Consider the following 25,695-nt stretch of genomic DNA (forward strand, 5'->3'; position numbering starts at 1 on the left):
TCAAGCCCAGCAGCATCAGCCCTGTGACCCCAAAATCCTGGGAAGTGGCTAATGCTCAAGCAATGGGAGCAGAGGAGCAACCATCTCCAGGAGGGGCCCCCCTCCCTATTGCATCCCCATGCATCTTTGAGAGCATGTTTAATTTTAGGGGAAGCAGAGAAGAAAAGCAGCAACCCACAGCCCAGAGGCCCCAGCTGCTGCCCTAGTGTCACTTGAGCCACTTTGTGCCTGGAGGTTACTTCAGAGCTCTGCATTCAGATGCTCTCCAGCAGTTTTGTAATGCGACATCGCAGACACAGGCTCAAAAGCTGAAGTGCTGAAGCCAAGAGGATGTCTGTCTGCAGTAACACGCTCAGACTGAACCATACCTCAGCCCTGCATAGCACAGACACCTGGCCGGGTGGTTGGCTACCTGTGTCCCAAGGATGCTGCTGCTCAAAGGGGGGTCAGCATAGGCTGTGTCAGTAAGAACTGTCACTTCAGTGGACGTTTTGGGGTTGAATGGCCTCAGCTTTACTAGAGGCTTTTGCTATTCCTGCTGCAGACATAAATAAGGAGATGCTTAGACCTCAGTTCTCTCAGCTCAATATACAGCTTCAGCAAAGGACGGAGAAGTCAGTAGAGCCACCAAGCTGTCAAACCAAAGGCTCATGCGTGGGTGACTTTCTGTCTAAAACCAGCAGCAAAAGGAAGATCCTTGGCAGATCGCAAGGCTTTTCTGGCTGTGCAGCATGGAAAACCCTTGCCAGACATAGGGCTGTTGGTCTGTCCATTCATCCAAGTCATTATCATGGTTTTGAGGTTATTTTGTGATAGTGCGAGTGCATGCTGCACTCCCCGTGCAGTGGCGGAATGGGGACAGTGAGGAGGAAGCTTTGGGGAGCATCCCACAGATGGCCATGCTCCAGAGACATCCAGATGAGCCTGGAGTCTATCCATCCTCCCACCAGACTCATGCTGCAGCTTCATTTCCCTCCATCTAGTGCATGTGTCTGCCCGTCCCCAGGGCGGTGAAGCTGCTGGGGCAACTCACACACTGAGATACACGCCGATGGTTTTCATGCATAGCTCTGAGAGCAAGAACCGAGACCATTCACAGGCATCTCAGCAAGACAGGGACTGAACAGGGGCCAGCCCCATCAGTGCCTTGACCAGGAGCTCCATGAGCTGCTGCACTGCCACCACTGGGTCTCTGTCTGCTTTGCTATCAAGTCTCCAAAATGAGCTGGTGCAGCCTCAGTGCAACAGCTGCACAGCAGCACCCCGGTCCTTCCTTTCCTGCTTTGCCTTGTCAGGTGACAGACCACATTCCTGCTGCAATTGAAGTGGAGCATTGGAGCTCATCTCCCATCACACCAACCAGCCAAAGGCTCTGGAAGTGCACAGCCTCCATGCTCACAGCACAGGATGTGCCACCCAAACCTCCACCCATCTATGTTCCACTCCTTCTTGCAGGGGATGCTAAGGACAATTCTCCTGGGTGCGTTTCTGCAAAACAAACAGGTTCTCCTCACTGTTTTTTAAAGGAACAAACCAAGCTTGAAGGCAGAGCCTGGCAGGCCAGCTGCTTTCTATCTGGAGCGATGGAGCTGGGGTAGCGTTGCTGCATCTTAATGGCATCGGGCTGGACGGAAATCAGGATTCTGGTGGCAAAGGCAATACCGGCACTGTTATAAATAGACCAGCCACAATAACTGCTCATGAAGGTTTTTAGTCTTTAAGATTTGGAGGATTGGTATCAAGCTATGCTGAGAGATCCATTATCCACCGCACTGACAGAAGCTAGGGGAATTGCAGGGGAAGGAGGACAGTGGATGAGTGCAGGTTTGGAAATCGTCCCTCTTGTGAAACTGAGTGTGAGCCCTTTGAAAGGTGTTCTCTGCTGCATGCTGCCTCCTCTTGCTTTGCTGTGCCTGCTCTGGGGGGTTAGACCGTGCATGGCTGTCACAGTGCAAGCGTTTCAAGCTGACCTTGTGCCCTGCTGCAGGAAGCGAGGGTTGGCTCCAGGGCATCACCTGCTGGAGCCCTGCAGCCTGTGGGTACAAAGCACCTTGCAGAAGTCTCGCTGGCATTGCACCTAAAAATTATTCCAAGTGTTGAAACTCAGGCAAAGGCCACCTGCGATTCATGGCCTAGATAGCTCTCAGGGCTGGCACCACTCAGGCACACCAGCATCTGTGCCCAAAGCACTGGCATGAAGAGCATCATGCCTGGCCTGCATCACTTGCACAGCCTCACAACCAGCTTCCCACCTGCACGTGTCCAGGAAACATGGCAATGTCCTATCAGGCTGTCCCCCCTTTTAAAGGCATATTTTTAGCCCAGATCATTTCACAGCCCGTGCTACAGCAGGCTGTGGGAGGAGCTGTGGCAGAGCAAGTGAGGGGGCACTGCTTGCGATGCAGCAGGGAGACCTACCCCGGTCCTGGAGCTGGATTCATTGCTGATGCTGGGCGCAAGCTCTGCCCACTGCTTCGTGGCACGTGCCGCACCGCTAGTTGCCCTCTGTGCAGTGGCATATTTTGCATAGCTGCATCTCATGGGGTGTTTTCACGGGGTGGGGGTTTGGAAGCTGTGGAGCTCTGCTGCTGTGGAAGCACCCCCACGTTACCACTCTGGTTCAGAAGAAGAGTGTGGTGATGAAACAGTGCTCCCAGCTGCCTGCTCTCACCACACCGTGGCTGGGTGGCGGAGCTCATGGCCTGGCTGCCTTTGGGGCAGCACTCAGCCCAGCTCCTCGCCCTGGCTCCTGTGGATGCAAAGTCCCTGGGACCCGACCATCCCACGGCCAAACCAAGTCCTGAAGCCAGGGTGAGGGAAGCAGCATCCCTCAACGTCACCGGTCACCCAGGGCTTGCGTTGCTAGTGTGTCACTCGTGAGGAACACGCGTATGGGCGTGCCTGTGCCTCGGGAGTACCGCCTCACCCCACGGCTGCGACCCAGTTCGATGGTCACCTCGGAGCTGCCCAAACGGTGGCGTCTTCTCCTGGCGTGCTGGCAGCAGAGGGGACGGGCGGGTGGCGACAGGGCGCCTTTAAGAGAGGCCCGTGAGCCGGCTGCGGCCCCGCGGCACGGGCGCTGATTGACCGAGCGGGCGGCAGGCGGGCCGGGGGCGGGGCCAGCCATTCAGAAATTTCCGAGCAGCACTTTCTCCCTTAAAGGGGACAGGGCAGTGGTGGCAGGGAGAGTCAGGGCCAGCCGGGCATTCACCTCCCGCCCACCGCGGATGCCTAGGGCTCCCAGAGACAGCAGCGTTCATTTTTCTCCCCGAGGTTGGGCAGGTTCCCACACCGGGAAGTGTGTCCTGGGGCACCACAGCCCAGACGAGGCACCAGTATCCCCACAAGCTGCTGGCTGGGGGCAGTGGGAGCTGCTGAATGGGCTTTGCTCCGTCTGGAATGGGCAGATTGGAGCAGGGCTGGCCAGGTGAAAGAGAGAAAGTGTGGACCCACAGAGCTCCCCTGCTTGCCCCCCATGCAGGGTGGGAATAATCGGGGAAAGGGCATCTCTGGGTCCTGGATGTGGGGCAAGGTTCCTCTGGGCAGGTCTGTGCTGCCCAGGGCAGCCCCAGATCTGAGCAGAGAGGTGCTGAGCCCTTGCAGCACTTTCAGGGCCACATCTTGGCTCGCTTCAAGGATGGGACTGGTTCCTGCAGGGGTGACTCCCAGTAGGGAGCCCATGAGAGCCAACTCGTGGGACTTTGTGGCCCCAAGGTCATGTCAGCTTAGGCAGAGCCAGCCAGGAGACCTCTGACAGCCTTGTACAGCACAAGGGGGGTGGGGGGGTGGGGGGTGTTGCTGCTACTAAGTCTGAGTGTGTAAGCAGACCCAGGGACAGCTTGGGACTAGTGAAAGATACGGGGAAACAGGATGTCTAGTGGGGTCACACTAGGCACAGCAGCTGGAGATCGAGGTACAGGACAAAAAACCATCAACCTATTCTCTTAAAGACATGAGACTTCGAAAAACCTCTCTCTGACTCTGGCTTAGAGCAGTGAAGTTGTGCCCCGGTTACGTTTTCAAACTTTCCCTCTGTTCCATCAGGCTGGAAATGTCCTTTTTCCTAAAGGAAATGAGGTGCACACAAGGACTGGGCACCCATAGACCACAAGACCTGGCAGTGCTGTCATGGCCGTGCCCCCCTTGCGCCCAGGGAGGTGCCGTGGGAAGGCAGCCCACAGCCAGCCCGCACTTCAGGTGTTCCAGCACAAGGCAGAGCTGCTCTGCCGGGTGATGGGGAGAGCGGCTACAGGCATTGTGAGACTGTCAGGAAATCTATAAAGGCTGCTTCCGTTGATTGCTATTAAATAGGGCCTCCAGGCTCTCCTTTACAGACAGACAGGGAGCCTGGGCTCTGCTGTAGGGACCTGCCACAGGTCTCCATCGCTCCTCTCTCCTTGCTAGCACAGCCATGGAAGACATTTAGTTGGCCATAATTTAAATTGCAGAAAGTGGCTGGTGGTGTTTATTGAAGCCCCTCACACTGCTGCTGCCAGAAGTGAGGATATAGGAACTGCGTAGTGGCACTGGGCAACATATCAGGGATCATTAATAGAATGAAAATGGTTTTGCCCTAGAGGAGAATAATTTGTTTGGCAATTGCCCTGAGAGTGCTGAGAGCTATCGGTCCCTTGGTATGCCTGGTTATTATTATCCCAGCTGCACATTTCCCAGTGTGAATCACTGCTGGTGGCAGGTAGGAACAGTCTCAGCAGGAGGTGTTTGTTATTCTGCCCCTTCCCACTCACCCGTGACTGCGCAAACACTTCGGTGTTCACAGGATCCACGGACCCCGTTTGCCCTCTAGCTGTGCAGCCAGCTCTGCAGAGCATCTGTTCAAGTTCCATTTGACAAGCCACAGCCACAGCAAATTCCAAATCCCTGCTGGATGGGGGTCTGTGGTAGTGCTAAGGAACCAACTGATGGTCTAGAGCCAAGTTCAGTTGGTTCCTTCCCTTTGCTACTCATCTCCCTGTGGCATGCTTCCCACCCACCCCGCCACTTACCTCCTGGTGCTCCTCAGTCCCTGTTCTCAGCTGAGTAGCTGCCGACCCTGCTGCCTCCCCTGCGCTTCAGACCTTGAGTAGCTTTTTTGCAGGTGATTGTGGTCAAGAAAGGTACCTTCCTCACACAACACTGTGTCCCCCTCCTCCTCCTGCAGCACTACAAAGGTGACACCTTCCCCATCTGCACCCAGGCTTAGCGCTAGCGCGTGACTTTGGTTCCCCTGGCAGGACGCAGCTACCACTTTGGCTAAAGGCAAGGAGCAGCATGACAGCACTTATGTGACCATCATCTCTGCAAAGAGCTGCCTTCAGCCTGCCCCATCTTCTGCTCCTAGAAAGGTTTTAGGTGCAACAAACCTCCAGCTCCTGGACCCTCATACTTGCCTTCCTTTTCCCATAGGACTTCATGTGAGAGGAAGAAAGTGACGACAGGGGCTGAAATGCCGGCAATAGCAGATAAAACCTAGCTCTGTGCTGCCTTCATGCCATGTAAATAGCACTGTCTCTGCAGATTTCTGGACGCTTTGCTGAAATTAGGACCTGAAAAAAGAGCAGCTGCAAAAGCTGAACTTAAATAAGACGGGCAGGCTTCTGGTAGGAAGAGGGTAGAGGATGACAGAGCTCTTGGTTTCCTTAAAGCACTTCCCTCCATGAAGGCTCCTGGCTGGAAATCAGTTCCCAAGTCCTATAGTTCTGTTCAATGCCCATGTGGCTGGGGCAAGATGCCCACAGCTGCCTGAAGGTGCTGGGCACTGCACCTGCCCTGCCAGATCCAGGTCTGGGCACCCCAGTGCAGGTGCCTGTGCTGGTTTTGGCTCCAGTAGGGCCACTCCCAGTAGCCAAAACTGCTACTCACTGACGCAAGCTGGAGAAGTGCAGGATGTGGATGCCCCTGGCCAGCCAGCCCTGACCTCCTCTTGGGCTCATTAATGTGTCCCAAGCCCCATGCAGTGTTAGGAAGTGTTGCAAGCAGGTGGCAGCAACCAGGTGGTTTTTTCCTTTTAATTTGGGCTAGCAGGAGGCACATGGAGCTCACTACAAATGAGTAGGAATTAACCAATTCTCGTGGCAGCTAAAATGGGACATGTAGGTTTTGAGGAGGGGAGCTGCAAGTGGGCAGGGAAGAACTTCATCAGAGATACAGTGTCTGAGGTTCAAGGCCCCTCCATTTGCAGGCAGCGATGAGGCACCAACACGTAAGAGAGCCAGGGAAAGCAGCAGCAGCTTTTAGATCGTGGAGCTGTCCCTGAGTTTGCAGGCTGGCAGGCAGAGTGGGACGGAGGCAGCGATGCTGGTGCTCCGGGGCTGGCAGAGAAGGTGTTTTCCATGTGGAGATGCCTGTTGCATGCACGACTGCCCCATCTGTGGGGCTGCTGGAGACTGAGCAGGGAGAGGACCAGACACCTTCCTTGTGGAGGACGCACTCCAGTCTGCCATGGTGGGGAAAAAAAAAATAATCAAATGCTTCTCTTAATTGTTTACTCAGCTCCTTATTAAAGCATTTTTCTCTAACAAGTCTTGTCCTTTGCTTTTGCACTTCCCCCCTAAGTGAATGCCCATGTCCCTGCCTGCCCCCACCACAGGACTGAGTGAAAGGAGATGTCTGCAGCAGGGCAGGTGCAAGCAGTTGGGGTTACAAACTGCATATGCCCTTGCCCAGTGCTCTCCTCCCACCCAAGTCAGCCGCTTCCAGGCACGGGTCTCCTGCCTGATCATGGACTCAAAGATGGCTTTGGCTGGAGGCTCACAGTAGCAGAGGGGGGCTCATTGACTGGGTGGTCAGTGAGGCTCTGCACGCTGCATCGTCCTTGCGGCCAAACCATGCCATGCTGGTAGAACTGCAATGAGAGGGAGGTTTGCAGCTGGGCTGGAGCACTAATTAGTTATGGTTTTGTTACAGGTTCTGGGCACATCTTGTTAATGACTCAGATTTCAGAGGTGCTGCAGGGTGGGGAAATGGTGGGTAGCCAAGATGGACTTCGTGTCTTTTTGCTGTCATGCAGGAGACACTGACTGCCTGCCTGTTTCTGTAAGGCTTATTGCTCTGCTTTGCTGCAGCAATCCCCTACCTTAGCTTCATCCCTGCCCCGGTCCCTCCCCTCATTCCCACCTCTGCCCCCACTGCTGCAAGATGCCCTCTTTGCCTGGGTGACGTTCCCCCAGCTCCCTGGTCCACTCTGGCTGTTGGAGGAGGTAGAGCACCTCCCCAGAGCACAAGGCTCATCAGCCCAGCATCCTCCTGCAGGGCCAGCACCGTGTGCTCTGGGAGATGGCACAAGGAGCAGCAGAAAATGTGAAGATGAGCCTAATATCTTAAAGCCTGAAGTGTAAAGTTCTCTGTTCGTGCCAGCACTGCATGCTTTCCTTCCATGCACACAAACACAGGTTTTCATTGATTAAAATAACCGAACAAGCTTGCTTTGCATGCAGGCATCCAATCCTTCCTTGCCTTAGCAAGCTCCTGGGGTCTGCAGCATCCTGTAGCACTGAGCTCTGCAGGGTAGAAGTACTTTCTTACGTGCAGCCGTTCGTCTTGCTGTGTCTCTGGGTCTTTGGGTCAGCGCCACAGTGCAGCCGGGTCCCATAACAGTGATCACCATGGGAGCCCCTGGGAGCAGCAGGGTGAGGTTTACCAGCAGAGCTGTTTCCCAGGGCTCAGCAGCAGTGCTGTGCTCAGCCACTCAAGGCCAACGTGGTGGGGACAGACTTTCTAGACTTGCTTGTCCAGGAACATTATGACTGTCTTAAGCTTGCAGCTGGGGAAATTTCAGTGTAATGTATCTGAGCCACAACACGGCTCCATGGCATTAAGCATGGATTAGCACATGATCATAGCATCTATCCTGTGACCGAGGTAACCTGAGAGCCCAGACGCAATGAAGCGCAGGCAGTGCTGGAGAGGACAGGCTCTGCACCACATGGTGGGGGCCATGGGGCTTGGGGACAACATGGATCCTAATTATGGGGTGTCTTTTGCCCCCTCCTATTCACCCAGAAGCAACCATTTCACTTGACTGGGAGCAAACACTGCAGGAGCACCTCTGTTTGCAGTGGTCAAGTGCAGAAGTAATTTTGTATTGCAGTTTAAAGAGCTAAAAGAAACAAGGAGTGGAAACAGGCATTGTCTGTCATCATGAGCTTCCTTCTCCTGCAGCCCTGCTTGTGAGCAGAGCCATACTGCACCGGCTGCGCGAGGCCAGTAGGAAGGAGCTTATGGATCTTGTAGCCTGAGCTGTGGTGTTGAATCACCACGTCCTGTGGCTCACCTTGCAGCCCCCTCCTGCTTCTGCCTCATTCCTTTACCTGTATCCCACAGGAGACGTATTGTGCATCTTTCATTGCTTTTCTACATATTTATGTACCATTTCTTGAAATAATTCTTCACTCGCCCTAGTGTTTATTACAACTCTTAAGCATTAGAAGGCTGGTATCAGGTTCTAATTGGTCAGATGTGGGGGTTTTGTAATGGTTTTTCTTAATGGTTTTTCTTTATGGTTTTTCTTTCTACCCTTCCAGTTTGTCTGGGTGACTCTCTAACGAACTTCTTCCAGCCTGGCACTCCTGTGCGAGAGGTGAAGGGCTGCCTGAGCTGCGCTGTGAGCAGTGCCCTTGCCCTGCCGCACCAGCAGACATTTCTGCTCTGCTTTCACCACCCCTTGAAGGCGGTAGTTGGAAGGCCCAGCAAAGGCCCTTGGGGTTCCGACACCCCCAATGCACCGTGGCTCCCTGGGCAATGGCAGCATCTCCAGGGTGCTGTGACTGGAGTGCGCAGTAACATTTCCAGCAGAGCGGGGTGAGAGCTGATGCTGGGATGCAACAGAGATGTTGCTGCCAGGCTAGTGACCATGGTTCAGGTCTGGAAAAAATATTTCATACTCCAGCATGGACCACGGCTTGAGCAATGCGAACCCGCCTTGGTGTCAACCACAGAGCCGCCAGGGCTGCCCAGCGCTGTGCTGGGGCTGGAGGAACGGAGCTGCACGAGAGCTGCCGGGTGCGTCTGGGGACGGGGAGGGGGCGAGGGCAGCCGCAGGTGATGCCCGGGGCTGCGGAGCAGCCGGGCTGTTCCCTCCGGGGCTGCCGGGGGGCAGCGGGGGCAGCGCGGGCACCCCCCGGGCCCGCTGCTCGCAGGCGGGGTTCGGACGCGCTGCCCGGCCCGGTGGGGGTACGCGGGGCCGCGGAGCGGGGCGAGCCGGGCCCCCCCACCCCCGCGCGCATCGCCGGGGCGGGGCGGGGCGCGGGGGCTCCGCGGGCGCGGATTGGCCGCCGGGGGGGGCGGGGGGAGGCGGGGGATGCCTCGCGCCGCCGCAGGTGCCGCGCTCCGCGCTCCCGAGCCGCGCCGGACCGGGCTGAGCCGCCCCATGCAGCGGAGCGGGGCGGAACCGCGGCCCCGCGCCCCGCGCCGGGAGCGGCCCCGGGACTGAGCGGCGCTGCGGGCGATGCCGCGGCGCGCCCCCGCGGAGGGCACCGCGCTGTAACACCCCCCCCGCCCCTTCCTCCTCCTCCCGCCCCCGCCCGCGGGGCCGGGGGCGCCGAGCGGGCGAGGAGGCGGCAGGCGCGCCTTGCGCGGGGCGGGGGCCGCTGCCGTCCCCCGAGCATCCCTCCCTGCCTCCCTCCCTCCCTGCCTCCCTCCCTCCCTCCCTCCGCGCCGCCTCCCTCCCTCCCTCCCTGCCGGCTCTATGGTGTGAGGGCAGCGATGCACAAGCACCACCACTGCTGCAAGTGCCCCGAGTGCTACGAGGTGACGCGGATGGCGGCCCTGCGGCGCATGGAGCCCCCCTCCTACGGCGAGTGGCAACACGAGCAGTACGGCTACGGCGGGTATGGCTCGCAGACCCTGCCCGCGCCCGGGGGGGCCGCGCCCGCCGCCCGCGGCAAGGCCAAGCTGGGGCCCCCCGCCCGCGACCCCGCCGCGCTGAAGCCGCCGCCGCCGCCGGGGAAGAGCGCGCCCAAGGTGAACGGCAGCGGCCCGGGCTGGTGGCCCGAGTGCACGTGTTCGAGCCGCGACTGGTACGAGCAGGTACGGGCCAGCCCCGGGCAGCCGCTCCCCGGCGCGGACGGGATGGGACGGGGCGGCCGGCCGGTGGGGGGGAACCCGGTAAGAGTGGCGGGGTCGCGGCAGGGTGCGGTGTCACCCCTGGGGTGGCCGGGGTCCGTGCTGGCATTGCTGGGGCTGGCGCCGGTGTTGTTGCAGTTGGTCGTCATCGTTGCTGGCGTTGGCCACCGGCATCCCTTAGGTTGCCATCGTTGTTGCCTGGGCTAGCCGCCACGGTGCTGCCCAGCCTAAGAGCGCTGCATCGGAGCAGCCTGCACGGGGCCAAGCGGGGACAGCTGGGTCTTGCTCAGCACGAGGCGGGCATCGGGTGCGATGTTTTTCGGGCACCCCACCCGAGGTTCTTGCCGCTTATGATGCCGTTGCCTGAAATCCCAGCAGCATCCCATCATACTGTGTTCAGCAAGCGTGGGGAGTGCTGCCCACTGGGCAGCCTCGTGGGCTCGCGGTGCCGCTGCCAGCGCTCCCAAACGAGCACCTGCTCTCCGTTGAGTTGTGGTTTCCTTGCTCTGCTGCTATATCCCTGCTCCCCGAGATTATTACGTAACCCTGCTCTGGTCGCTGGCGTGCTGTGTGCATTCTGCCCCATTTCACTGCCTCCATTTCTTCCCACACATGTTCATTTTAGTAGTGCTCTTCTCCAGGACCCATCCTTGGCTGTGTCTCTCTTTCTCGTCTAAATGGAGGGACCGGTCTTGTTTTGAACCCACAACCCGGCTTAGAAAATGGTTGGATCTGTTTGCAAAGCATTAAAATGGAGGCTAGACCCTGCCTGAAAAACATTTTACCCTGCTTTAGAGAAAGGGATTTCAATTTGCTGCTTCTGCTTCTTTCATTCATTATCCTCAAACCTCACATGATTTCTTATTGATCCTTCTAATTATTATTTCAAGATGCTGTAGCAGGCAGACACACAGGAATCAATGGGAATTCTCTCCTCCTTTCCCCTCGGAAAACACAACCCTCTTCTTCCCTTCCCCTGTTTTTTCTTCATTACTGTCTCAGTCTGTAGCTCTGGTTGAAATAATTAGATTCGAAGCTGATACACCCAGATGATGTTTACAGAAAGCACCCAAAAACCTAGCCACCTTCCTATCAGCCTGGTCCTGTTTTCTGTCTCTTTCTCTGCCACTCTTTGCATCGAAATCAGCCTCAGTGTTTCTCTCGCCTGCTGATTCCTGGCAAGCATTCTTCCATCTTTCCTTCGTTCTTTCCTTCCCTCCATCCACAGCAGCAAGCTCAGGGAGCTGGGTAGGTGCAGGGAATTGAAGCATGTCTGCTCCTTCCTTTCCACTCCTGCTTGCATGAAAGGTCCGGCCCAGGGTTCCTGGTAAGATGATTGCAAGCAGGCTGGGAAGGAAGTGATGCCAGCTGCATTGCTACCGTGGCAGGCTGGGCAGGGGAGCCTTTCATGTTTTTGCAGTGGTGGAAGAGAAATCATTGTCTCTTTGTGGTGCTGCCACGGAGCCCTGGGGCTTGGGCTGCTCTGAAAGTCCATGTTGGGAATCTCAGCTCAGCCTTAGCCTTTCAGAAAAAGGGGGGAAAAAAAAAAATCAAAAGCTTGTCGTGGCATTGCAAGCAACAGAGGATGCCAGTGTGTGAGGCTACGTGAGCGTAGTGGGGTCTGCATGTAGAATATGACGTGTGTGGTATGTGCACTGCCTGTATCAGAGCAGGCTGATTGCTCCCTGGTGTGTAGCAAATGTATGCAATGAGTAAAGCTTTGCAGCAAATACCTCAGTAATGCTTCCCTTCTGATCCAAGGGTGCAAAGTGCCTGAGCTGTTTGGAATCCATGTTCTCACCAGTCCAGTGGTGGGCAGAGGGACAAAGGGTGGTAAAATGGAAACAGCTGGCCACGGCTTCTGCCCAGGCAGATGGGTTTGGCTCTGGGAGGCTGGGATATGTTGGACTCTGGGGTAGATTTGGCTGGATGCTGTGGGTGCAACACTGGTCGTCTTTGCAGGAGCTGAGCAGGCAGCCTCTGTGTCCTCAAGAGCCTCGGCTAGAGGCAAAGCTGCCATTTTTCAGGGCTGCCCCTTTAAATGAGCTCCCTGTCCCTGGAAGCACTTCCAGCAGTAGAGGTGGGAAGGGGTGTGCGGGCCAGGAGACTTCCCCAGGAAAGCAGTGATCTGTTCACGTCCTGGGGAGCTTCACCACCTCTCATTTAAGCCTTTTTTTCTCCCTTGTTTCTTCATGCAAGCAGAGGAGAGCACGCACTGCCTGCGCGTACTGGTGCAGCCGCGTGCATGGGTACTCTGACATCAGAAACGTGCTTGGAGTTGCATATGGTCGTGTATGTTCTCTGACATCATGTGTACTCACAGACCCTGCGCGCAGCTCCGTGGCATGTGAGACATGCCCACACGTGCTGCCCAACACACAGCATGGTCCCAAATCAACCTGCATCTCCTCCCACCTCCGGTGCCCTGGCGCTTCTCTCCTCCTGCTTCTTCCCTTCTCTAGGACACAAATTAGCTTGCTCAGGCAGTGCCAGTAACTGAGATCCCCTAATCCTGAGCAGTGGGATGGAGGAAATCTCTGACTGGGTTTCTCATTTCTTTTTGCTTTGCTTTTCTTCTCCCCTCTGAGATATCTTCCATTTCCTCTCCCTTATCTGTCCATGTTCCCTGTTCATTAGTCCCCGCTCCCTGCACTTGCTGTCATTGCTGTCCTCCATTGTTCCCATTGCTGTCCCTCCAGCTGGCCCTGCACCCTCCTCATCCTCCCTCACTTGCTGGTGGGGGACTCTAGTCCTCCCCTGCCAGACTGAGGTGAGAAGAGGACTCCCGGTTTTGGGGGAGGAACGGCAGCACGATCCAGGGACGCATCCCTGATGCACAGCACCAGAAGAGCAGAGCGCTCAAACCCCTCCTCTCCCCCGCACAGTGACGCCCACGGGCTCTCAGGAGAGGAGTGCTGAGCTGCCTGGCTGTGCTGAGCCCCTTCTCCAGCGCTTGTCCCTGCGCTGAGGGTCCAGCAGCAGTCGGCACCTTTTCCTCCGGCAGGGAAATCCAGCCCTGTGGCTTAGTTCACCCCGAGGTCCCTGGTGCTGAGTATGGTGGCCAGAGCAGGGCCCTCTAATGGGACTTGCGAGGGTGTCACCAATGTTTTCGTGTGCATTTGGGGTGGCAGGGGCAGGGGCACCTCGTCTCGATGCCAGGGAAGGGGCCCAGGGCAGTGCAGCTCCCTGGCACGTGGTTGGGAAGTGCCCTCTGCTCCTGGGCTGCTTGACCAGAAATGGGATGTCCTGCTGTCTCCCCCTCCAGCAGCCCACTGCTCCCTCTTGGGGGTCCAGGAGGATGCAGAGGGGGGTTAGAGCAGCATCACAACGAGCCCCTCATCACCTGCAAGTGCCTGGAGCATGCCAGGCTTTTGTGCCCCAACCCTGGGCAGAGGTGTTTCATGGCCAGGCAGGTGGAGGAAGGGGACAGGGTCTCCCTGCCTGTCTTGGGCAGTTTGCGTTTTACTGAAGGCGGTGTTTTTCCACACACAAATACTGCTTGTTATAGTTCCTCCTATGCACTGGGGAGTTACCTGCAATAGGTGGGCACAGGGTGACATGTCTTAGCAAAAGTACCAGCCTTTGCCGAGCCTTGGGATGCTGCTTGATCTGGGGCTCCTGGCTTCTGTGGTGGTGGGGGCAGGAAGGAGCCTTGGAGAGGCCGTGGGGGTCCAGGCTGGGTTTCTGAGTCATGAGCAGGCATGGCTGGAAGGAAGGAGGGAGAGCACCGAGGGGGCAGGCGGGAAGCCAAACGCGGGTTGCTTCGTGGGAAATGGCTGAAGCCCCAGATGTTCCCTGGGGAGGTGCGAGGGAGGGTGAGAGGAACAGGGGACACGGAGGCAGTGGAGGTGGTGAGGTTGGCAGGGTGATGTTGCTATGGCTACTCCTGTGCTATTCATAGAAGAAATTAGCTAAATCTTTGCACTGAAAGGTGGAGGAGGAGAGAGGAGGAAGGCGTTCTCCACGTTTGGAGGGAAGGAGAGAAGCCAAAACAGGAAGGGGGTGAAGTTTTCCTCCTTTGCTCTGTGCCTGTGCTGTGGAGGGGCATTTGGGGGAAGCATCTCTGCCTGACCTGCCCGGTGCTGGCGGGGCATGGGAGGACATGGTCAGAGAGGAGCTGCCCCGTGGGAAATCCCCCTCCCCCCCCCCCCCCTCCCCCCTGAGCATCCACACAGAGCCCTGCGTGGCAGGATGAGCTCTGTATCGTGCCAGGAGCACAGGAGACATCCTTTTAATTAAAGACAGCCAATCTGTGAAAGGTATTTTTGGCAACCTAAATGTAGATACAACTGTAGTGAAACTTGCCCTTCATGTCTGGCTCTGTTGCTGAATGCAGTGCTTTCTGTTCCTGACCCCATCCCTCTGCTTGGCCCCTGCTCTGCGGTTGCCGGTGGTCCCCCGCCCTCCCTGCACCTCCAGCATCTCTTCCAGAGTGTCCTCCCACCAGCTGGAGTCCCAGGAGGGTCTTCCCTCTCCACCACTCCTCATCACACTCCACTCCCTAGTTGTGAGAGTTTGATTCCAATCCCACAGACCTGTTTGTCACCTCCTCACTCATGATGTGTAAATCTGCATGTCTGTTCCTAATATATCTCCCTCCATCTGATTTCACCTCTCAGCTTGTTTCTTGGGCATCTCCGTCTGGTGATCCTGCTGTCATCACCCAGTTGAGTTGCTATAACCAGGCACTGAACTGCTCTCCTTCCCCCAAATGCAGCCTCACACCCGCCCTCAGCCCTTTGCCCTGCGGACCTGGAAGGCAGCTGATACTTCTGATGATCTTGACCTTCCTTTCCTGCTGCTTAGGTGGAACCAAGGCACAGTTAATGCTTTATAAGGTTATTCCTCCTCCCTGTGCGTCTCCTGGGAAAATTTACGCCTTAACACCCAGATGCCGGATGAGCTCGTTCCCCTCACCCACCCCGGAGCATCCTATGTCCTATTGTCACCCATCCCCTGGACTGGCTGAGGAGGGTCAGATGTTCTCAGTGCTCCTTCCCAAAACATACAGAGTTCATTCAGGAGCAGGCAGCTGAGGACATTTGTCTCCTTTATTCACCTGTAAGACTTTTCCTGCTTCCCTTGAGCACGAGTCCCTCAAGACAGAGGTTGTGCACTTGTACTTGCTGACCCTTCCGACACATTCCATTTTTACAGTAAGGGATAATGCTGGAATTAGAGAGGGAAGTTGAAGAACTGAGCTTAGCTGCTCTCTGGCTGGATTACCGACTGCTGTCTGCCAGCCAGCCCAGGTGCACAGGCTGCAGCCCCACGGCTGCACCCCGCTGCTGGTTTTGGGGTGTTGAGCTGCCAGAGGGACCCTGGGAGCAGCACAGGGAGAGGCATTGGAGCTGGTGTCCAAACCTGCCATAGCAGGGATTTAGCTGCCGCTGTAAAGGCAGCGTCTGAAGCCACATAGGTAGGAGAGACCCCATCAGTGCTACATGTGGAAGAGGAGGTAAGAACTGCTGAAAACAGGAGGATACAACCCTGCCACATTGCCGGAGGAGGAGGAGAGTGTGTTGGTGAGGCAGCCAGGGCCAAGCACAGGCAGGTTTCAGCAGGGATGTAGCCAATGTGGAGGAGGTAGCTCCTCGTGAAGAACCTGGGGGTGGCAGGAAGACCTTCAGCCTCCACCATGGCAGCACCTGCCCTCGTCCCTGCTGGAGGGATGCTTCCCACGCCCCCATAGCTCTGCTTTCCACCTGACTTTTCCTCTATGGCTTTGCGTGTTATATGGCTGTGACCTGCCTGAGCCCAGTCCTGACCAGTGCCAGAGATTCAGTGGGGATCTGCTGCTGGCTGTCCTCAGTGTGTGCTAAAGGGAGGAGGGTCCCACAGGGAGGTGCGTGAGAGGGAAGCCCAGGGGATGGCCTTATCAGGGGTCCCGTCTGGGTACCCTGAGTGTGGAGGTAGGTGGAAGCGAAGGAGAAGCTGTTGCTGTCCCTGGAGAGCTGCTCGTTTGGATGAGCCTCTTGGTGCGTCGTATGCTGTGATGGGAGGAGAGGAACTTCCACTCCTTCCTTAGCTGCAAATGCTCATTTAGAGGGAGGAAATCATTGAGACTAATCGGGCCGTAATCAGCCACGACCATGGCTATGTGCCAGCTGCCCAGGGCGCACAGCTCCATGCAGGATGCTCTCTGAGGGCACCACGGTCCCTGGGTCCCAGGGGAGAGCAGGTCCAGTACCGGTGTGCGCTGGGGCACAAGGAGCTCAGTGTGGTTGGGGCATGGGGGCTCTGCCTGCCATCCCAGAGCCCACGCGCTGGCAGGAGGGACAATGCATCTCTGGCTCAGCTTTGCAGCTGTGATTCGGGAATGGGCGTAACCCTCCCTGTACGGTCCTGCCAGCGCTGCGGGTGCAATGGGCTGTGCTAATGCTTGCAGCTGGTTTTAACACATGCAAAGACGTGATGATACAGGGATCCCACAAGGGCCCTCATCGCCAATCCAACAATACGCTATGAACATATACCAGGGACTTGGAGATGAAAACTTTTAATACAGCATTTAACAAGTTCAGAATACCTGAATTTGAAATGAAGTTCACAATTTAGTCTGCCCAAGCTCACTTGGATAGGGCTTGCTGAAGGAGTGCTCAGAGAGTGTAATTATTTTTGGGGACACGTGGTGCATCAGAGCACCCTGGACCAGACCCTAAATACCCTTTTGTCACCTTTGTATTATCTGAAATTCAGTTTGAGGCTCTGTTGGTGGATCTTGGTTTGCTTTTGTTCCACAGAAACATGTTTCTTAACATTTTGTAACTAAGTGTGTGCTGGAATTTACTGAATAGAAGAAAACAGGGTACTTGAATCCCAGGGACCAAAGAAATCCCTGTCCCTTATTCACTCTTCCCGCCCCCCCCCCCCCCCCCCCCCCCCCCCCCGGTATGTATGTATTTTTCGGGAGTGGGGGGTGGGAAGCACTTGAGTCTTTCAGATGATAATAACTTTTCCTGTGAAAAAAGGAATTGAGGCAATTTTATTTGGTACTGTCAGGTCAGGAGGAAGCTACCGGAGCCCAGCACCTCTCCAAATTGGGTCACTTATTTTAGTGGCCTGAGCCTGGAACAGGATGTCTGACTTTCAAGTATGAACATGCTGGCCTTAATGGTTTCTAAATGGAAACTTAGACTCCACAGAGCTTCTGTTTGGGGAAGCTTTCTTCTTTCCCCGCTGAGTGAAGGCTTTTTCCAGTCTCTATTTAAGCTTACTCTTAAAAAAAAAAAAAAAAAAAAAAAAAACAACAAACAAGCACCAAAACAAAGATTAAACCCTCAGTAGCTGCTTGTGTTCACATTACGTTTTGGGCACTTCAGTGGCTCTGCCAAAGATCCTTGTGACCAGGGGCCTTTCAAGTGCTGTGTTCCCTGTTTCCGGATGGCCACGGTGCTTTGAGCCGGTGCTGAGGCACAGCCCTGGGGCAGGGGCTTTGTCACCACAACCTCGGCACCGGCTCACACCACCGAAACAGCCTGGGTCTGATGGCTCCCAGAGGCAGCCTGGAGAGGACAGCTGCTCGCCCATGGGCCACCACACCAGCTGGGAGCCAGGCGTGAGGGCATGGGCAGCAGCTGGTGTGTGGCTATCCAGGACCGACACAGGGGGTCTGGGGCACCCACCAGCTCCATAGTTGGCCCCGGCATCGTTTCCCATGTTGTTTACGCCATATTTCAAGCTGTGTAGAAGGGGTGTGTGGGGTCAGCTCAGCCTGTCACTCCCCTTCATGCAGGCACACTGTTGGGTGGTGTGTGCTCCCCTCTGCCTGAACAGTGTCAGCCAACAGGTCACTTTGCAGTGGGTAAGAAAAAATGCGGAGTTATTTTGTCCAGCCCAGTTAAAGGGAAAAGAGGCTCATTTCTGGCCATGAAATTCTTCAACCTCCAGAAGTTTCCAGCCTCTCTTTTCGTTTGCTCCCCTTCCCTGTCCCAGCCCGTGGGAGCCCTGAGCTTTACAGCTCTTGCTTGGGGCTTTGCAGCCTTCTGATGCTCCCAAGCACCCTCTGCTCTGGGCACTGTAAAGAGCCCGTGAAGGCAAAAAGAGGGGAGCACAGGATGCTATGAGGAGACCAGCCTCTGGCAGCAGCGTGGTACATCTCACCTTGAGAAGGGAAGGGAGAGCAAGGCCAAAGCATGGATTGGCATTGAGATGCAGGAAGAGCCCTACATGTTGTGGGCAAGCTGGAAGTCGGGCTCTGGTCCGGGAAGGGATGTGGCATTTAATGAGAGGTCTGTGAGGTGGCTTGCCTGGGCATGGCTGGGTGAAAGCCGAGGGGGTCTGCAGGCACGCAGGTGTCAGGGCAGGGAGCGCTCCAAGCAGCCTGCAGGGAGGGTGCCAGCACCTTTCTGCTCCATGTGCCTGCCCTCCATCGGGGCAGAGCCGAGGCTTGTCACCTCCCTTGCCTTGGGCACGGGGAGCCTCAGGAGCTGGTTTGTGTCCTGCCTCAACCTCAGAAGTGCCCACGGGTTGCTGTGGAGGAACCGTGTCATCTCAGGTACTTTGGGAGGTGATGTTTTTGGCAGCTATGTGTCGGTCTCTGGGTTGGTACAGGAGACAGCCCTGGCATTGGGAAAACCGGTGTCTGTGCGAAGGGCAGGGAAGTCTGGTGAGAAGCAGATGAGCATGTCTGTGCTTATCAGGGTGAGCGGTGTATAGCACAGGCTTGCCGTGTGTGCTGCACCGGCACGACCTGGGCTCACTCCTGTGAAATTGATTCATTAGCTCAGTGCAAACCCGCTCCCCCAAGCAGTAGGACCTTGTCGGTGCCTGGGCATCCCGCTGCCGTGGTGTCCCCAAGCTGGTACCTGCATGTTCACAGCTATTCTTGGCACTGTGGTGTCCTGCCACAGAGCAGCTGCTTTCATAGCTGTAAATGCACAGCTTTCTCCATGGTTTAACACCCTTTAAAAAAAAAAAAAGAATGAAAGCAGATGGAGGCAGGCTGCAAGCAGCCCCGTGTGTCCACCCTGTTTAGGTGCTTCTGTTGGGCATCTCCCCACTTGGCGTATGCCCCTGAGAGCTTCTAAAAGAATGTAAAGACTGAATTTCACTTATCTCTAGAGCCATTTCCTTTTGAGTGTTACTGTTATACCTCAGATGGCATGAAGCAAAGGATATTAAAAGGCAGATTGACTTGGCACTCTGATCCAATTTAGGGAAGTCGCAGAAAGAGATAAAAGAGTTAAGTTAGTACTTTGCTTCTCATGCACCAACCCAACATCACAAATAGTCATCCTGTCCTGCGCATCTCTCGGTACGTGACACATGGAGCATGCCAGCTTATGTGTTAAGCCTGGTATTTGTCAGCACTAGAGTCTCCTGTTTGAGTCCTGTGGCTAGTTAAAATGGAAATGGGCTTGTATGTGAGCACAATACAGTTGCCACTGGCCTAGGACAGCTACAGTGCATTTGCTTTGTCTGGAGAAGGTACGTAATTCCTGACCTCTGTGGGCTGGCCCCTGTGCTGGCTCTGTGAGTGATGTGATGCTGTTGCAAAGCTTTGGGATTTCAGCTCTGGAGAGAATATCTTGAACTTTCAGTTCAGAGTCTCCCTGTTCAGCTTCCGTGTGCCAGACCTGAGAGCAGTCCTTGGAGAGATGCCACAGGGCAAGGCTCAGCCCTCAGAAGCGAGCTGATGAACCTCCTCCATTTGCATTTAATTGCAGCTTTTCTTTTGGTTGAAAGTTTTGGAAAATGATCATGTTTTGCAATTTCTACCTTTGCCCCAGCAGCCGACAGCAATGGAAGTGGAGGTGAAGGGTGATACCTATAAACATTTGGGACTTGGCTGCCCCCAGGTGACTGTGTTAGTGCCCCTGGGTTGCTGAGGGCAGTCACCCGTCAGAAATACAGTCCAAACAGCAGCAGTCCCTCAGATGACTGCGCAGAGGTGATATGTGAAGGTGTTTCTGAAAGGCTGCATCCTGCACCTGAGGTGTGTCTGAACACTGCCAGCTGCCTTGCTGCTCCCCACACATGCTGCAGTGGAATCACTCCAGCCCAGGGAAGCTGTGGGCTGTCAGAGAGGAGACGTCCCTCCTGCTCTGTGTGCAGACCTACAGCCTCCTCATGGCTTTAGCCAAGGAGGCAGCTGCCCCCAGATGGGCTGTAGGCTCTCCCAGGGCCTCTGCAGGGAGCCAGCCCCTTGCTGGGGGCTGCATGGAGCAGGTTACTGCTCCCTGTTAGCACGTGGGCTGTGCCTGCCACCAGGACGGTGTAGTGCTTGAGTGCTGGTGCCTTGACACAGGTGAATGCAAGGTTCTGCTTTTCTCAGCCCCCGTGAGACCAGAGAGCTCTTGAATCCTGACCTTCAAACCTCATCCCCTTCACCGCTACTCCTTTTGACTCCTGTTGCTGCTCAGATTTTTCCCAACAGCTGTCCTCTGCCTCGCTGGCTTTCTGCCTCGATCAATCTCTGCATCTGTGCGGTGACCCCCCCTCACTCCCCAAGGTCTTCCTTGAGTCCCACCTTCCCTGCAGCCTCCAGCCGCTGAGCCCGAGGATCTGTGCAGCCCCTTACACCTCTGCCTGATGGAGGGGGATGAAGGCACCTCCAGCTTTGCTGGGCTTTGGTGGTCCAGCTGTCATGGGGTGAGCACCATAGGACTTGGACCTCTTCTCTTTCCATTTGTAACCCACCACCCAAGCACAAACAGGGCTTGGTAAATAATAATAGTGTGATGAAGTGGTTTAGATGGAAAAGATCTGACAGCCCCTATTGAATGTGACCTGAATGCACAGTGCTGTACCCTCTCCTCCCCGCATGCATCAACCCCCTGCTCCTTAGGGCATAAATTACTTACCGTTCCCTATAGAATTGAGGGCATGGTTAATTCACCAGCATGTTCCTGCTGCCCAGCAAAAAATGATGACGTTCTCTCCCCTCCCTTGGCTAGCAGAGGGTCGGTACATGTGCCTGCCTGAGGAGGGAGGCGGAGGCTTTTCATTTTCAGGCCCTCTGCTTATTTCTGAGTCTTGGGTCTTGTCTACTCTGCAGTAGAACAGGCAAGGTGCAAATGTTGGAATATTTGCAAGTGGAAGTCAGAGCTAATGTTCAGACACCTTTCTTGTAGTAGCTGGAATAGCTGGCCACAGGAGGCAAGAGGGGATTTCCTGGTCTGAATTCTCTTGACCACGTGTGACTTTGTTTTAAGCAGCCACTCACATTCAGCATCTCCTGGGTCTCATCTGGAGCCTGAGTGGGAAATTGTGCTCCTAGCAGTATTTTGAGATATAGAAATCACTAGTGTGGAATGGCTGCAAAGGATGCTTAGTGCGCAGTGAGCAGGCTAGACAAAATATGTCCTTAGGGCTCACCACTGTGTGAGCGAGGCAATGTGATGTGTGATTTGTGGGCTATTAGTAATTCAGCAAAGAGACTGCAGTGGGGCTCAGTGGAGGACTCGGGCTGGACCTGCAAAAGCCTCTATAACATTATCATACAGAGCACTTCTCCCTGGGAGGGATCCAAAGCATCATTTGTGGAGTTGAATTCATGTTGTAAATCATGGAGCACGTGATGGGCTACATTCACTTAGGCTGCCTCTTCTGCATCCTTCCTGGAAACCCATCTAATAAGAGCTGGCCTCTGGCACATCAAGGTTCAAATAGCCATTGTTTGTTAATTGCTGGCAGTAGAATTGCTTCTTTTTTGCCTTGAAATGTGGAATCCCTTCCTAGAATTGCACTGGGGACTAATAAAAGCCAGTGCCAGGTTTAATATATGCTATCTCACAAATTATCTGGATTAAATACAAGGACTGTGTACTGCCAGAGAGGGGATATTCCCAGCTTAACATTGCTTCTGGGCCATGGAGATCCCAAGACATTGGACCTGAAAATTGTGATTCTCTTATGTGTGTGGGAGGGGTTTGGCAGAAGCGCTTGGAAGCGGTCATATTTGCCTGAGCTAGGGAATTAATTGCCATAAAAACTATGGGTTTGTAACCAATAGTTACAGCTGCAGGAAAGATCAGAAGGCATCTGAATAAATGAAATCGATAGCTTCTGCTCCATCCATGTAAGAGCAGAACCTTTCAGGGCAAGATTTAAACCACAATCCAGTTGACCCCTAACTCTCCCACCTACAAAATGAGGAGAGTGAAAAGTTCAGAAATACAACCAACTAAAACAGGAGACAGTGGGGACTGCTGTACTGGGTTATGTGAGGAGGTTGGTCTCTGTCAGGGGTGTATAAACGCAGAAGAGGGCAATGAGGAGGTGGCATGGTTTCTGTGAAAATATCACAGGCTCACAGAGGCCGTTGGGCTGTGCAATCCAACCACCCACGTTACTGGCCAGCCAGTGGTCCCTGTTCACTGCCACACTGGCCCACACCTTGACCTGCTTGCTGCTGACCCTGACTCAGATGATTCTGATGCCCCAAGGCAGAGGGTTCACCTCCCCTTGTAGCTCGTCTCTCTGAGCGTTTCCCCATCTCGCTCTGGCTGTTCTCCACACGAGCCTTGCAATGATGATGTGAATTCCGACTCACCCCGACCTGCCGGATTTTGCACCGCTCGCTATCGCTTGCTGGCGAGGGACCTCGGCCTTGTCCCTTCCGGAGAGTGCTGCGCGGGAAGGGGCCGCGCCGCGGGCCGCGCCTTCAGGAGGTTGCGGTGCTGGACAGCTCCGGCGGCGGGACCCCGCGGGCTCCGTCCGCCCCCGCCCCTGCAGCCCCCGGCGCTGCGGCTTCCCCCGCATCCCTTCCCGGGGGGCTCCCTGCCCTCCCCGGCCTCCCCCTGCCCTCTGCACCCGTGGCCCTCCTATGATGTGCAGCTCGCTAACGGGCGGAGGGCAGCCCGGGAGGAGCGGGACCCAGGAGGAGGCTTATGGGGACCCCTGCAAGAGCGGGGGGGGTGTGTGTGTGTGTGTGGTTGGGGGGGGGGGGATACCGAGGCTGCCGAGCAGAGGGTTTACCTCAGGGGTGATGAGGATGAGGGACTGAACGCTGCCACCTCTCCCAGGGCTTGGTGGCTCCATGCTTAGGAGGGGCGGCAGCATCTGCTGCTGGAAGGTGTGTGAAGGCTTCAGGGCTGCTCTGCTGGCAATAAATCCCTCCCTCAGAAGGACTTGCTTCCACACTCCTATTTCCTAATCCCTCAGTAATGTGGATTGCAAGTAAATTTTGGTGCTGGTGAGATTCTGGCCCGAGGCTGGGAGAGTTTCCAGGCTTCCCTGTCTCCTGCCCAGCAGCCTGGGTGGGACACACCAGGCCTGAGGAGGGGACCGATGCTCAGAGCCATGCTGTGGCCCTGCTCCTGTCCCAGGGCTGTTGGGCATCTGGAGGAGGTACAAGAGCAGAGCCCTTCCCGAATTGCTCTCTTCTGCCTGGCTTGGAGGGTCTGTGGTAGTATGGCCAGGGGAGAGGCAGTGCACCGTGAAGGGCTGGGTTCTTCGCTCAGCTCGGTGACATCCCACTTTTGTCTCCTCACAGGCCAACCCTGCTCCCATTATCGTGAACACAGACTCGCTGGAACAAGGGCTCTCTGTAAGTCTCCTGGTTTTGTTTCGCTTCCTTTGAACAAGCGGTGTGTTTCCCCTGCTTGGCAGTGCAGGAGAGGCTCCTCCAGCCCAAGGAGGCCCTGTGAGGTGTCAGAGTAGCCTGGTACCCATGCCACCTCCCCACAGCACATCCCACCCCTAAACCTCACTGGGGCTGGGTGACACTGAGCAGAGCCAAGGCTAGCAGCAAGCAATGGTGGGGACTCCAGCGCATGGACGGTGCCTTGCAGGAGGCACTCAGAGGGACATGCTGTGGGGTAATCAGGCATCAGAGGAGCAGTGGGAGCTGGGTTGTCTGTGTTCAGCATTAGCCCCCCAGCCATTTCATCAGCTTCACATGAAGGGTGGCTGTGAGGCTCTGTTGGGGCATCCCTTACCTTCCTGCACTACCTCAGCCCACTTTGGCAGCCCTGCATCCCCAGGAGGGAGGCAGGGCTCTCCAGGCACTCATGGCCATTGCAGCTGCGGGTCCTCAGGGCAGCAGGACCTATCAGATGCTGCTCCTCTCCCAGTGACGGCTGCCAGCAGCTGAGCAGTGCTTGGTGGCTGTGTTTGCAGCCACAGTGCATTTGGCACTCTTGGCGTAGTATAAAGATAATCCTCTCCAGTTTGTTGCAGAGAGGGTTTGCACGCTGCTGCATCCCTTCCCAAAACATCTGCGAATCATTCCTGCTGAGGGAATGGAGGGAGCAGGGTGGCCAGCATGGATTTCTGCAGCACTGGCTCCATGCTCATGGGATGCTCCCTTTTTTTTCACCAAAGGGAGCTCAGCTGACAGCTTGCCAGGGCTGGGTGCTTTGCACCTAGTTTTCTTCTGATGCAGCAGATTTCAGCTGCCTTCCACATTAATGAAGCAGCACCAGGTTTCAGAACTGGGGTTGGTTTGTCTTTGGAGTCATGATGGAGGGCTGCAGGTGACTTTGGTGGTTGAACCTTCCTTGTAAAGAGCTGCAGATCTCAGCCCACAGCCTGTTGGGGTCAGGGAGCATCAGAGCTGTGCTGGCCTGGTTGGCCAGGGCTATGAAAAGGAAGGGAAGCCCAGCTGAGACCTCTGCAACCCTGGCTGTATGGGTTGATTATGCCTTGGGTACTGAACCAAAGCCACCTGGCACTGGGGAGGAAGATGATGGTGCCTCTCAGTGTGATGGTCCTGGGTCCAGCAGCCATGTATGAATGTGGTGGAAGAGAGTTGCTGTCTCCAAAGGTTTCTTCCTCTGAAAGCATTGCCATGGCAGTATGTTTGTGGGGTTGGAGGTTTCTCTCAGCATGCTGGGTACCCTGGCTGCAGGGCCATGTTGCAGCCTGCCTTCTGCGCTTACCTGACTGGTGCCATTCTACAGGGAACTGGGAAAAGGGTGATGTCTCCTGGAGGGGAAGGACATACACAAAGTTGGACTGGGGCAAGTGAAGGGGTGTGCTGTGGGCAGGGCAGGAAGGTATTCCTGGGGATGTCTGCTTTCGTGTCTGTTCTGTACCCTCCCTCCCTTGGAGGAACATGCCTGCTTGCCATTGCAGCCACCAGTGCTACATCCTTTGCCAGGCTCCAGCTGTGCCTGTCCCTCCTCCCTGCCTGTGTGCCCAAGGGCAGCAAGAGGTGAGCCAGAGGCCCAAAGACAGGCTGTGTCACCTCAGACACAGCAGAAGCCCTGCAGAAGCCAGGCTGCATGGGGCCAGCGGCCACCTTCTCCCACCGCAGTGCATTCCACTTTCCTGCCCTCCTGGCTGCTCCCCCTGCTCTGTCTCATGAACTCCATATCCCTCTCACCCCCTCTCCCTCCGCCTCATTAACTCCATATCCCTGTCCATCCTTTCTTCCTGCACCTTGGTCACAGCTCCTTCTTGATGTGCTGGATGGGACCTCCCTTCCTGCAGCCCATGGACTGGGTTTGGATGGGTTTTCGGGGGTGCTCTGCACCCCTGGCCGGTACCAGCATCACTCTGGGGATGGCAGTCACCTACCCCATCCATCCAATCCCAGCAGCACGTGCCAGGGGTGGAGCTCCCCTGCGGTGGTCAAAAAGAAGGGGCAGACTGTGTCATCTGCTGGGTGGAGTGAGGACCACCATCCTCGCACCCAGGCATGTGCTGCCTGCAAGGTGCCTGGAGGAGCCTGTGCCCAGACCAGGG

At 55.8% G+C, this 25,695-nt stretch overlaps 1 protein-coding gene across 11 annotated transcripts in view; it reads left to right on the forward strand.

The window, feature by feature from the left end:
* DLG3 (discs large MAGUK scaffold protein 3) overlaps positions 1-25,695 on the forward strand; it is a 79,173-nt gene that overhangs the window by 16,798 nt on the left and 36,680 nt on the right. For 5 of the 11 annotated variants that reach the window (XM_056359276.1, XM_056359277.1, XM_056359274.1 and 2 more), the window contains one exon: positions 23,501-23,554. The exons of 1 other annotated variant lie outside the window; for it this stretch is intronic. In XM_056359276.1, the coding sequence (XP_056215251.1) occupies positions 23,501-23,554 (54 nt within the window). Of the gene's footprint in view, positions 1-9,702; positions 10,027-23,500; positions 23,555-25,695 lie in introns of those variants that run through there. 5 more of the 11 variants (XM_056359281.1, XM_056359282.1, XM_056359279.1 and 2 more) reach the window with 3 other exon arrangements.

Source organism: Falco biarmicus, chromosome 14, assembly GCF_023638135.1.
Source record: "Falco biarmicus isolate bFalBia1 chromosome 14, bFalBia1.pri, whole genome shotgun sequence".
NCBI lineage: Eukaryota > Metazoa > Chordata > Aves > Falconiformes > Falconidae > Falco > Falco biarmicus.